General features: G+C 48.6%; 1 protein-coding gene across 2 annotated transcripts in view; it reads right to left on the reverse strand.

Moving 5' to 3' along the window:
* LOC122939798 (oocyte zinc finger protein XlCOF8.4-like) overlaps positions 1-13,584 on the reverse strand; it is a 74,797-nt gene that overhangs the window by 43,174 nt on the left and 18,039 nt on the right. For both annotated transcript variants that reach the window (XM_044295943.1, XM_044295944.1), the window contains exon 6: positions 2,022-2,133. In XM_044295943.1, coding sequence (XP_044151878.1) covers positions 2,022-2,133 — 112 coding nt within the window. The remainder of the gene's footprint in view (positions 1-2,021; positions 2,134-13,584) is intronic.

Below are 13,584 nucleotides of genomic sequence, written 5' to 3' on the forward strand. Positions count from 1 at the left end.
GAGAGTTCAATGTCTGTGTGCCCCTGCAACACCAAATCCACTGAAATCAGTAGCTTCCAGGTCTCGCAGGGACACACAGTCTTAGAAATTATTTTAATGCTGTGCGATCCTGTCAGGGGAGCAGAGGTCAGAACCGAGAACTCACACTGCCACACGCGGCAAGTTTCTCACATTGAACTTACTAGACTGTGTCTGGCCTTAGGCTATGTAGGTATGAGGCTAAGTTGAGAAAAAGGCCAAGTGTGGTAAAGACCTCCATTAAGAATCTAAAGATAACCCAACTACAGAGCATTTGCAAAGTCTTCAGACCCTTTCACTTTTTCACGTTTTGTTATGTATTGGTCCTGGGCTAAAATTATAAAGTTTAACTATCAATCTGCACTCAGTACCCAATAATGAGAAAATAAGAACTGAGGGGGTCATTTGTCAAACTGGTGTAAAGTAGAACTGGCTTAGTTGCCCATAGCAACCAATCATATTCCTCCTTTCATTTCCCAAAAGAGCTGTCCAAAATCAAAGGTGGAATCTGTTTGGTTGCTATGGGCAACTAAGCCAGTTTTACTTTACACCCCAAATTTTATTAAAAAGGAAAAACTAAAATTTTACATGGACATATGTATTCAGACTCTTTGCAATGACATCTAAATTTAGCTCTGGGGACCTCCCATTTCTCTTCATCAGCTTTGAGATGTTTCTAGACCCTGCTTAGTGTCCACATTGGTAAATCCAGTAGATTGGTTTATAAAGACACAACCCTGTTAATATAAGGTCACAGCTGACAATGCATATAAGAGCATAAACCAAGCCATGAGGAGGAAAGAACTGCCTGTAGAGCTCAGAGACAGGATTATGTGCAAGTACAGATCTGGAGAAGAGTACAAAAAATTCTGCTGCACTGAAAGTTCCCAAGAGTACTGATGCCTCCATAGTTCTTAAATGGAAGAAGTTTGGAACAACCAGGGCTCTTCCTAGAGCTGTCCACCCAGTAAATCAGGGGACAAAGGGCCTCGGTTAACCAAGAACCAAATGGTAATTCTATCTGAGCTCCAAAGATCCTGTGTGCAGATGGGAGAAACTTCCAGAAGGTCAACCATCACTGCAGCACTCCCACAATCTGGGCTTTATGGCAGAGTGACCAAAAAGAAGCCTCTCCTCAGTAAGGGCTAGTTCACACAAACGTTTTTTTTGCGAGTGTACGGGCCGTTGTTTTGTGCCAACACAGTGCCAATACTCATTTGCAAAGAATCCCAACCCAGAGATACCGAGAGGAAGCGAGGCGAAACTCTCGTTGGGGGTCGGTATCCCCGAGCCCTTCGTCTGTATATGTCTCTTTTATTGTGCTACTTGTTAATACTGGTTTCTGCCCTTCCACTGCCTTTGTGTTTTTTCGCTTGTAGTGTGTATTTCATCTATTTGGGCATCTCTGGGTTGGGATCCTTTGCAAATGAGTATTGGCACTGTGTTTATGGTCTTGTGGAAGTATGTTTGTAGCAGAATGGAGGACCATTGTGTCTTGTGTTACATACATAGATTGCACACTCCTTTGAGACTTCTAGGTGCTGACCTACTGTGGCTGGGGGGAACCGTTTTAGGTCTTGGCACTGTCCTGTATGCTGCTTGTATATTTATTATGTCAGATATTGTGTGTTGTATGACATTTTACTAATAAAGGATGAAGTTATATTATATGAGTGTTCTCAATTTTTTTGTGAGCTATTCTATATGTACACACATATTCAGCTATTTGTGTTTTGGTAACATAACAACAGAATGTGAAAAAAAGTGAAAGGATCTGAAGACTTTCCAAATGCACTGTATCTAGCTGTTCTACCAGGTAGACTGTTAGGGAAAACATCAGAGGCTCCTAAAAACCATACTAGAAAAACTCATATTACACTGCACTGTATTACATGTCATATCAGCCGTTTGCCAAGCGTCAAAGGGCAGCTCTCATTTTAAAAGGATTGTCTGTGATGAGACAAGGTTACGTGCTTTGAAATGATGGCGCTCCAACTGCTCACCTGTACTTTCTGAGCTAAGCTCAGGGACTGCCTCTTCATCAACCATCTCATACGTCTCTTCTTCTTTGACAACCAACGTTTGGGTTCCTGATGTGCTTGTTGGGATCTCACTCTAAGTAGAACACAAAATATATTAAGTTCTGTTGCCTCAATGAAGCATATTCCTTAAAGGGAGTCTGTCAGCACTTTTGACCATGCTTAACTGCTGACTGCACTAGGGGGGCGGGGGACAACAGGACAAACATACCTTTACTGGATCTATTCTCATCAGGAGTAATGTGAATATGAAGTTTTATTCAGCCACATTCAGCTCCTGCAATTCCCCAAGAGGCGGTGCTTCACTGGCCACTGACATCGCCATCTATGGAGATCCCTCAACCCTAGCTGAACGATTTATGGGAGTGTATCTAATTCATGTCTTAGTCTATATGCCTAATCAGTGTTTGACTCAGTTTGCATTTATTTGGGGATTGTCCCTAAGTTGTACGCTGAATTATGACTTTGAATCTAAGGACTATCTATGTGATTATACATACTATAAACCTGTTGGCATAATCTGTGTTAGGGCGGATGATCTTGATAGGGATCTCCATATTAGCACATCTGGACGGAGTGCCAGCGGCTGTGAAGGCGATCCGCCTTCAAATGATAAGCAGGAAAACCTTCACGGCACCTTCAAGGCGTAAAATAAATTCAGACTTTATTCACCAGACACGCAACGTTTCGATTCACCTCCTGGGATCTTTCTCAAGCAGTGACCTTTCTTTATACATTTATATATTTAATCTATTTGGTTTGAGTCCCCTAATGAACCTTCTTTGTATATTTGAAGGGGAAACGCGTCAGGACCTGGGATCTGTTATATATCTACCCACAATAGGGATTTGTAAAGGGCACAATAGCATTAGGTACGGGGACAGAGTGCTTCTTACCAGTAAAATCTCTTTCTCGCTCTTTCCTTGGGGGACACAGAAGACCTTGGGTATAGCTCATCTCCCTAGGAGGCGTGACACTAAGAAAAAACTGTTAAGCCCCTCCTCCACAGCTATACCCTCAGCCTGGAGAGAAAGGCTGCCAGTTGAGTGTCCAAGTAGTGAGAAAAGGCAAAGCCCAAGAAGTGGAACCAACAAGCCAACTACCCAACGGGTAAAACAAACTCGGAAACTCGCGTAGATAAAAACAAAGAATGGGTGGGTGCTGTGTCCCCCAAGGAAAGAGCGAGAAAGAGATTTTACTGGTAAGTTATACAAAAATCTCGTTTTCTCGCCCAGTTTCCTTGGGGGACACAGAAGACCTTGGGACGTTCAATAGCAGTCCAAGAGGGGAGGGACTACAGCACCAAGGCGAAGCACCCGAAGGCATCAAGAAACCGCCGCCTGCAGACCAGGCAGCCCAAGACAGCATCCGCTGAAGCCCGAGTATGCACCCTGTAGAACTCGGTAAGGTGTGCAAGGAAGACCAGTGACCGCCTTGCACAAATGCATGGCCGAAGCCCAATGCCTCCGGCCCAGGGGACACCGACCGCTCTGGTGAAATGGACAGTGACACCAAAGGCAGAACCCTGCCCTTGTGCGGTAACCACAACAATAGCCACTCTGAGAAAGCGGAGGAAGCCACCCTGGAGGCCGCAACCCTTGCACGGACCTCCTAGAAACACAAGAGACCAAACGTCGACAAGAGCCGGAGATCTCCAAGCAAAAACGCAAGGCCCAAACAACGTCCAAACGGTGAAGTGTCCGTTCCCGGGGGCGGGAAGGGGAGGACGAATGCCTCGCGGAACTGAAAGACAAACACCACCTTCAGAAGGAAGGAAGAGACGGGATGGAGAACAGCCCTGTCCTATGGACAGAAGGCTCGGAACAAGAAGGACCGCCACTCAGGCACCCGTCAGAGACCCGACGGCTACGGAAACACAACCGCACAGGACAGAAGGAGTAGAGAGAACTACTGTAACGGCTCCAAAGGAAAGATAGGAGCGCCAAGAACCCAGTATGTAGATCCCAGGGCGGTACCGGAGGGCAGTACAAAGGGAACCCAAGAGCCGCTCCATGGAAGAAGGTCTTGACAGGCCCAGAGGGCCGTGGAACGCTGAAAGAGGAGGGACAGCGCCGACACTTGAAGCAACAGGGTCCCAGTCCCAGGTCCAGGCCGGACTGGAGAAAGACAGAACCATGGAGAAAGAAAGGCAGAGAGGGGAAAACGCCCAGCTTCCCACAGAACCCCAGGTAAAAACCCTAAGTCCTACAACAGAACCTGGACGAAACACGGCCAGGAGCGAACACTAACGAGCCCGCTAGAGTCGCCTGGCAAGCGGGTGAAAACCCAACGAGATCATGCGCAGACCAGTAACACGGCCAGAACGGAAGCCGTTCTACAGTCCCAGTGTGGGAGATCCAAGGGCAACCCTGACCGAATGGTAGTCCTCCCAAGTTACCGAGAAGGTAAATCCATGGCAGAACCATTGCCGAGAATGGAAAAAAACTCAATCTGCACCCAGCTGGAGGACAGAACGCGGCAGACCCGGTAAATAGGCACACAGCTAGTACAGCCAGTGCGAACAAGGGAAACAGTACGAGGCCAAAAGGAACACCGGAACCATCCACATGAACAACCATGCTCTCCCCAGAGGGGAGGGCAGCGAAGGAAAGCCTCTGAAGCATGGCCGGGACAGAAGCCACATCGGAGTGAACTGTACCGAGCGGGAGCCAAACAGAGCCGGCGAGAAAAGGCAGTCGAGACAGAGGCCGGCATAACACCCTCCAACCGAAAGGAGGGGTGGGCAACAGGGAAGCCATAGGACAGCTCAAGAGCAGAACCCCGCTACACCGACGCCCGGTTCACCGCCCGCAGAAGGCGAATACCCTGAAGAACCCAAGATGGAGGTCCTCCGGACCTGGGTACGCGAGCACCCAAGAGAAGTTGGGTGATCTTCCCGAGAAGAGCGGCCCGAACCTGGTAACAGATCAGACTGAAGCGCAGAGGGCACCAACCGGAAGGACTCACACCACACCGCATCTGAAGAGGAGGAATGGTCGTAGGCGAGGGAACCGTAGTCCCGCCAGAGAAAACGCAGAATTCGAGGGACGCTGCAGACAGCACTCTCGACTATGTGACCACCAACGCAGGGAAACAATGCCGCGGGAGGACGAACGGTACGCATCTAGGGACCACGAACACACCCCGGGCGGAAGGGACGAAAGGAATGAGTACCACCCAGCTCGGTGCAGTAGCGAACAAGTAGAGCTCGTCTACTTATATATAAGGTATATATATATACCTTTGAACACATTGGGCATTCATTAGCTGTTTGTTGAACACCACCGTAGGCTCACACAGGTGGACAGAACGAGCTCTTTAGAGAGATAGCGCAAGGCTAGCTGCAAGCATCGTATCTCAAGAGAAAAAAGGTATGTTGCAGGAGAAAGGGAGGCATACGTACGAGTAGCCCCGTAAGCAGTGAGAAGACCAACCCACCCATGGGAGGAGAAGGCATACCCGGCCCAAACAACGGACAGAGCGCACAAGAAAGTCCGCTCACTGCAAAAAAATAGTCACTCAGCGAAGGATCAGCCAGAGTCCAACCATACCAACGGAAGTGCAAGTGCAACCTGAAAGGCAGTCATGCACAAGACCAGCACGGCATGCAATGGAACGCAAGCAGTCCGCCCAGAAAAGGGGGGAAATGTACCTGGCCAACACAGCAGTCGGCAAGAGTGCAGAAGCCCGCCCCAAAAGGGGGGGATACCAAGGCCAGTACCTACTATGGAAAAGTAGGACATACCATATTCCGCCCAGAAGGGGGCCATGCCCATGGCCGCACATGTCCAGCAGAACGCAGGAAGGTACACTTAGGGAAAGGGGGCATGCACAGGGTTATTCTATCATTAAGTGATTGTGCAAAAATCCACCCAACACCGAATTTCGTGAGAGTGCACCACTCCGCCAATGAAGGGGGACGTGTACCAGTTCAGCACCGCATAAACACGGACAGCCGTGGATCGCGTGAGCGTGCAAAATGCCGCCCATGGAATAAGGGGTGGCCATGCACAAGACCAGCACAGATTCCATGGGAGTGCAAGCATTCCACCCAAGTTAGAGGGCATGCTCATGCCCAGAAATGGGGGCCATGCACATGGCCAGCATCGCATCCAGTGAGAGTGCGAGCACCCCGCCATGGATGGGGCCATGCACATGGCCAGCAACGCACTGGCGAGAGAACAAACACAGTCAGTGAGAGTGTACGTATGTCGCCTGAGGAAAGGAGACATGTCCAAGGCCAGCAGCGAATCCAGTGAGAGTGCGGCACACCGCCCACGGAAGGGGGGGGGGGGGTCATGCACATGGCCGGCAACGGATCCAGTGAGGTTCAGTGTTCCGCCTATGGAAGGGGAACGTGCACACGGCCGGCACCGTATCCGTGGAGAGTGCAGTGTACCTCTTATGGGAGGGGTAAACGCACATGGCCGGCACCGTATCCGGTGAGTGCAGCATTCCGCCTATGGAAGGGTTCATGCACATGGCCGGCAACGAATCCAGTGAGAGTCCAGTGTTCCGCCTATGGAAGGGGAACGTGCACATGGCCGGCACCGTATCCGGGGAGAGTGCAGTATACCTCCTATGGAAGGGGTTCATGCACATGGCCAGCACCGTAACCGGTGAGAGTGCAGCATTCCGCCTATGAAGGGGTTCATGCACATGGCCGGCAGCGAATCCAGTGAGTGCAACGTCCCGCCTGTGGAAGGGGGTCGTGCACATGGCCAGCACCGCATCCGGTGAGAGTGCAGCAGTCCGCCTAGAAAAAAGGGGGGGTCATGCACAAGGCCAGGCCGCAGCCAAAGAGAGTGCAGTATTCCGCCTAGGAAGGAGGGCCATGCACCTGCAGCCACCAGAACTGGGTGACGCATACTGGCCCGAAAAATTTTTATGCATGCACTTGGCCAGCGCCGTATCCCGGGAGAGGGCAAGAAAACGCCTGGGAGGGGGAACATGCCCTGGCCAGCGCCGCAGCCGGGGAGCGCGACATACCGCCTAAGAAAGGGGGGCATGCCTACAGACAGCATACCGAATGATGAGGCTGCCGCGTCCTGCGCAGCCCACAAGACCAGTTATTCAAAACAAAATTATAATTTTTTTTTTTTTTTTTTATTATATTATTATTATTATTTATTAATATTACAGCCTCCCTGAGGCAGAAAGGGGGGCAACCATACAGGGGCACAGGCCGTACAGGCCCATCCGGAGCCGGCCAGTACCCAAAGGGTTAACAGGCATCTGGCCTGTGGGGGGGGGGGGGGGGGGCGCGGCGCTGTGAACTCTTGGGGGCGGGGGAACCTCCAGGCGGGAAGAATTCGCGCCTGGAGAGTTCCCGCCCCCCCCCACAGAGGCCTGAATTTGCGGCCTAGCAGACTGTGAAGCCGGGGCCTAAATTTTACCGGCGCCCGGATGACCGGGGCCGCAAGCATTTAAAGTACCGGCCGGCCTAAGCCGGCCGCGGGTGCCCACATACCGGCCGCGGGAGACCACCCCGAGTGCCGGAATTGCGGTCGGCAGGCCGCGAAGCCTGACAAACTATGCAGCGCCCGGCCGGCCGGAATGCACCGACGGCCGGCCGGGGCCTGTTGGAGCACAGCTCTAGCCAATGCCGGCCGCGGGTGCCCACCCCGCGGCCGGAAGAATCAGGGACCCGAGAGGAGCGTGAGGTGCGGCCCAGCAGGCCGCGACGCCTGGGCCAAAATTTGCGGCGTCCGGCCGACCGGACCGAAGGTCGGCCGGGCCTAGTTGGAGCATAGCTCGCACATGTAACGCCGGCCGCGGGAGCCACCCCGCGGCCAGGAAGAGTCAGGGGCCCGGGAAGGAGCACCGGATGGTGCGGCCCAGCGGGCCGCGAACGTGGACTAAAGTTTTGCGGCTGCCCTGAGCACGCACCGGCAAGCGCCCCCTCTTTGCGCGGACCTCCATCCTGTAGTGAGGCTGCCGCGTCCCTTATGATCTATGGAGGGGAGAGAGGGAATGGATGAGTGCTGTAGCAGATTGCCGCCTTGCGACACCCCAGGGACCAGCCTAGGTCCAGCCACCCAATAGCCACTCTGCTTGGATAGGCTAAAGTATGGGGGTCAGTCACGCAGGAGACCGGGGTGGGGGGAGGGGGTCGTAGGGCTGGAGAAGCCACTCTCTCACCATAGCCGTCTTCACCCTCGGTCTGTTCCAGCAGGGTCGCCCCTTCAGCTACTGGCACCGTAGTGGCAGGACGCTGGAAGAGGGGCTTGGCGTGCGGGCGACCCTTGCGCTGGCGGGATGCAGGGGAGCTGGGCTGCCCTGGTCCACCTTGCCTTCTGTGGGGGAGGCAGCAGTGCGGATGACCGGCACTGGCGCAGCTCGACCCCGGGAGAAACAGAGAGGTCAAGTGCGACTCTGTTGTCCCTGATTGTCTGGAACAAAAAGAAAAGAAAAAGTAAAAATCAAAATTTAAACAAGGAGAAAACAGCCCTGCAGTAGCAGGGAGTGTCTTGCCTCCTTGGACACTAAGCAAAAAACTGGCAGCCTTTCTCTCCAGGCTGAGGGTATAGCTGTGGAGGAGGGGCTTAACAGTTTTTTCTTAGTGTCACGCCTCCTAGGGAGATGAGCTATACCCAAGGTCTTCTGTGTCCCCCAAGGAAACTGGGCGAGAAAGGAGCCTTTTTTTTAGCATATTATCTAATAATAAAAGTTATGTTTTAGGTTTTGCCCACTGTGAATTCTATATAATACTAGCATTACCTACCTAGGAGCCCTATATCACGGTTCTTCTTTGTTGTGTTGGAGTCTTCACTGTGAAGTGCTCTCTCCATTGAGCTTGATTCACAGTCCCTCAGCTGGACTGGTCTCCTAGCTGGATGCTACAGTTATAGCTCAATGCAGAGGACACTTTACAGTAAAGATCTGCCTCCTGAGCACTTGTAATAGCAGAATAAAAACTTCATATTCACACAATTACACAGATAATAAAAGCTCCACAATAGGTATGTTTGTCCTGCTCTCTCCATTGGAGGACTGGCCATAGACCCTACAGGGAAATTTCCCAGTGGGATGATGCCCAGAGGGCCACCCAACACCCTCCTTGTGGCCACCAGCCAGATACTTAAAGGGAACCTGTCATGTGGATATTTGATTATAATCTAACTAATTATATACAATCATTAACTACTAAAAAGTGCCTTAGATGTATTCACTTACTGGTGTGACAGATGGTTACCTCATAATATACACACAAAGATGCCACATGCCGCATGCTAATGATTTGATTTGAGTCCAGCGTGATGTCAGTGAGTCCAGCGTTTATTTAATTCAGAGCTATAGCCACTCCCCTGCCCACCTGCTGCTGATTCATATGGAAAATAACTGGTGACAGGTTCCCTTTAAAGATCTGATGCTCTCAGCATTAACTAACGTAGGAGCATCAGGCACTCAAATTCAATTGTATTGCCGTACTCACGACAATGATACAGGTTCATACTGTGACACTGCCGGCAGTATTTAGTGCTGCACTGTAGTATCTGGTTCTGCCGAGACAGTATTTAGTGCTGCACTGTAGTATCTGGTTCTGCCGAGACAGTATTTAGTGCTGCACTGTAGTATCTGGTTCTGCCGAGACAGTACTTTGTGCTGCACTGTAGTATCTGGTTTTACTGAGACAGTACTTTGTGCTGCACTGTGTTATTTAGTTCTGATGGAGCTTTATTTTGTGCTGCACTTACCACCTACTTGTCCCACCTTCTGCTAATTTGGACCTACAACATGGGGCCACTTTTAGTTTTTTTTTTCCAGGGACACTTTAGGTTCCTAGTCTGCCCTTGGCTCTCCAGCCCCTACCTACTGCAGTCAGACAGAATCCCTTTAACTAGGAACTCCAGGCACATAATATTGCCAAGTTTTATTATATAGGTTAAGCAGATGCAATTCAGGTAGGTTGTCAGGAGCAGAAACAGTATTTACAGCTATTTGTTCATTATCCCCATAGATGTACCTTCAATATTCTGCCTAATTGCTCATTATATTGAAATGAATGGAAACTTTACATTTCCTGATTGTGTGCTAAGCTTTACAGACATGCAGCAGGAAGGACATTACATGTATACTTGTAGACCTGCTGACTGACCACATGAAGAAAGAAGAGCAGCAGGAAGGACATTACATGTATACTTGTAGACCTGCTGACTGACCACATGGAGAAAGAAGAGCAGCAGGAAGGACATTACATGTATACTTGTAGACCTGCTGACTGACCACATGGAGAAAGAAGAGCAGCAGGAAGGACATTACATGTATACTTGTAGACCTGCTGACTGACCACATGAAGAAAGAAGAGCAGCAGGAAGGACATTACATGTATACTTGTAGACCTGCTGACTGACCACATGAAGAAAGAAGAGCAGCAGGAAGGACATTACATGTATACTTGTAGACCTGCTGACTGACCACATGGAGAAAGAAGAGCAGCAGGAAGGACATTACATGTATACTTGTAGACCTGCTGACTGACCACATGGAGAAAGAAGAGCAGCAGGAAGGACATTACATGTATACTTGTAGACCTGCTGACTGACCACATGAAGAAAGAAGAGCAGCAGGAAGGACATTACATGTATACTTGTAGACCTGCTGACTGACCACATGAAGAAAGAAGAGCAGCAGGAAGGACATTACATGTATACTTGTAGACCTGCTGACTGACCACATGGAGAAAGAAGAGCAGCAGGAAGGACATTACATGTATACTTGTAGACCTGCTGACTGACCACATGGAGAAAGAAGAGCAGCAGGAAGGACATTACATGTATACTTGTAGACCTGCTGACTGACCACATGGAGAAAGAAGAGCAGCAGGAAGGACATTACATGTATACTTGTAGACCTGCTGACTGACCACATGGAGAAAGAAGAGCAGCAGGAAGGACATTACATGTATACTTGTAGACCTGCTGACTGACCACATGGAGAAAGAAGAGCAGCAGGAAGGACATTACATGTATACTTGTAGACCTGCTGACTGACCACATGAAGAAAGAAGAGCAGCGGGAAGGATATTACATGTATACTTGTAGACCTGCTGACTGACCACATGGAGAAAGAAGCCTGTCCATTACAACAGGAAGAGCAGCTCCACGGCACTATTTGCCATTCAAGCAAGGTACATAAAATTTGCTGGGGCTACATAATCTAGATTTTCTTCATGGTCATCAACATCATGATTACATTTGTGGTCTAGAAAAGCGTGGGCATATTGTAAAATTATAGTAACATAGAATGTGTCGGCAGATAAGAACCATTTGGCCCATCTAGTCTGCCCAATATATCTGAATCCTATGAATAGTCCCTGGCCCTAGCTTATATGAAGGATAGCCTTATGCCTATCCCATGCATGCTTAAACTCCTTCACTGTATTTGCAGCTACCACTTCTGCAGGAAGGCTATTCCATGCATCCACTACTCTCTCAGTAAAGTAATACTTCCTTATATTACTTTTAAACCTTTGCCCCCCTAATTTAAAACTGTGTCCTCTTGTGGTAGTTTTTCTTCTTTTAAATATGCTCTCCTCCTTTACCGAGTTGATTCCCTTTATGTATTTAAAAGTTTCTATCATATCCCCTCTGTCTCTTCTTTCTTCCAAGCTATACATATTAAGGTCCTTTAACCTTTCCTGGTAAGTTTTATCCTGCAATCCATGTACTAGTTTAGTAGCTCTTCTCTGAACTCTCTCTAGAGTATCTATATCCTTCTGGAGATATGGCCTCCAGTACTGCGCACAATACTCCAAGTGAGGTCTCACCAGTGTTCTGTACAGCGGTATAAGCACTTCACTCTTTCTACTGCTTATACCTCTCCCTATACATCCAAGCATTCTGCTGGCATTTCGTGCTGCTCCTTTACATTGTCTTCCCACCTTTAAGTCTTCTGAAATAATTACTCCTAAATCCCTTTCCTCAGATACTGAGGTCAGGACTGTGTCAAATATTCTATATTCTGCCCTTGGGTTTTTACGCCCCAGGTGCATTATCTTGCACTTATCCACATTAAATTTCAGTTGCCAGAGTTCTGACCATTCTTCTAGTTTTCCTAAATCCTTTTCCATTTGGCGTTTCCCTCCAGGAACATCAACCCTGTTACATATCTTTGTGTCATCAGCAAAAAGACAAACCTTACCATCGAGGCCTTTTGCAATATCACTTATGAAGATATTAAACAAAATTGGTCCCAGTACAGATCCCTGTGGAACCCCACTGGTAACATGACCTTGTTTTGAATGTTCTCCATTGACTACAACCCTCTGTTGTCTGTCACTCAGCCACTGCCTAATCCACTCAACAATATGGGAGTCCATGACTGCAGTTTATTGATAAGTCTTCTATGTGGGACAGTGTCAAAAGCCTTACTAAAATCTAGATATGCGATGTCTACTGCACCTCCACCGTCTATTATTTTAGTAAAACGTACCACAGAATCTGGACTGTGAAACAGCGGTCTTTCACACCACATTTTTGTTAAACTTAAACTAATCAGGTTTTTACTCAAAAAACTAAACTTTAACTGATTCATAAGCTTCTATAGAAATAAAAAAAAAATATTCCAAAAAGGGCATCAGCTTTATCAATTTTGCATTCCTGTCACTCTTTTTATACTGGATAGAAAAGCGCTTTTCCATCCAGGAAAAAAAATCATGCGATGCTTTCATTTGCGATCAGGTAAAAAACATTTTTTTAAATTAAATAAAAGTTAATAGGAGGATCATTCAATCCCTTAGGCTGGTTTCACGCGGGCGTTGCGGGAAAAGATGCGGGTGCGTTGCGGGAACAAGCACGATTTTTCCGCGCAAGTGCAAAACATTGTAATGCGTTTTGCACGCGCGTGAGAAAAATCGGCATGTTTGGTTTGTATTATTTTCCCTTATAACATGGTTATAAGGGAAAATAATAGCATTCTGAATACAGAATGTTTATTAAAATAGGGCTGGAGGGGTTAAAAAATAATAATTTAACTCACCTTAATCCACTTGATCGCGCAGCCGGCATCTCTTCTGTCTTCTTCTTTGCTGTGCACGGGAATAGGACCTTTGATGACGTCACTGTGCTCATCACATGGTCCAATCACATGGTTCATCGCCATGGTGAGGGACCATGTGATTGGATCATGTGATGTGACGTCACCACAGGTCCTTAGCCGGCAGCTCAACATTACAGAAGACAAAGATCCGCAACTACGTGATCAAGTGGACTCGGAGAGTTAAATTTTATTTAATTTTTTTAACCCCTCCATCACTATTTTACTTTGCATTCTGTATTCAGAATGCGATTATTTTCCCTTATAACATCGGGTACCCAGCCCGATCGTCACCTAGCAACCACTTGCTTGCGGATGTATGCGATTTTCATGTTGCCCCATTCACTTCTATGGGGCCTGCGTTGCATGAAAAACGCAGAATATAGAGCTTGCTGCAATTTTCACGCAACGCACAAGTGATGCGTGAAAAATCACAGCTCATGTGCACAGCCCCATAGAAATGAATGGGTCAGGATTCAGTGCGGGTGCA

The sequence above is a fragment of the Bufo gargarizans genome, chromosome 6, assembly GCF_014858855.1.
Source record: "Bufo gargarizans isolate SCDJY-AF-19 chromosome 6, ASM1485885v1, whole genome shotgun sequence".
In the NCBI taxonomy this organism is placed as follows: domain Eukaryota; kingdom Metazoa; phylum Chordata; class Amphibia; order Anura; family Bufonidae; genus Bufo; species Bufo gargarizans.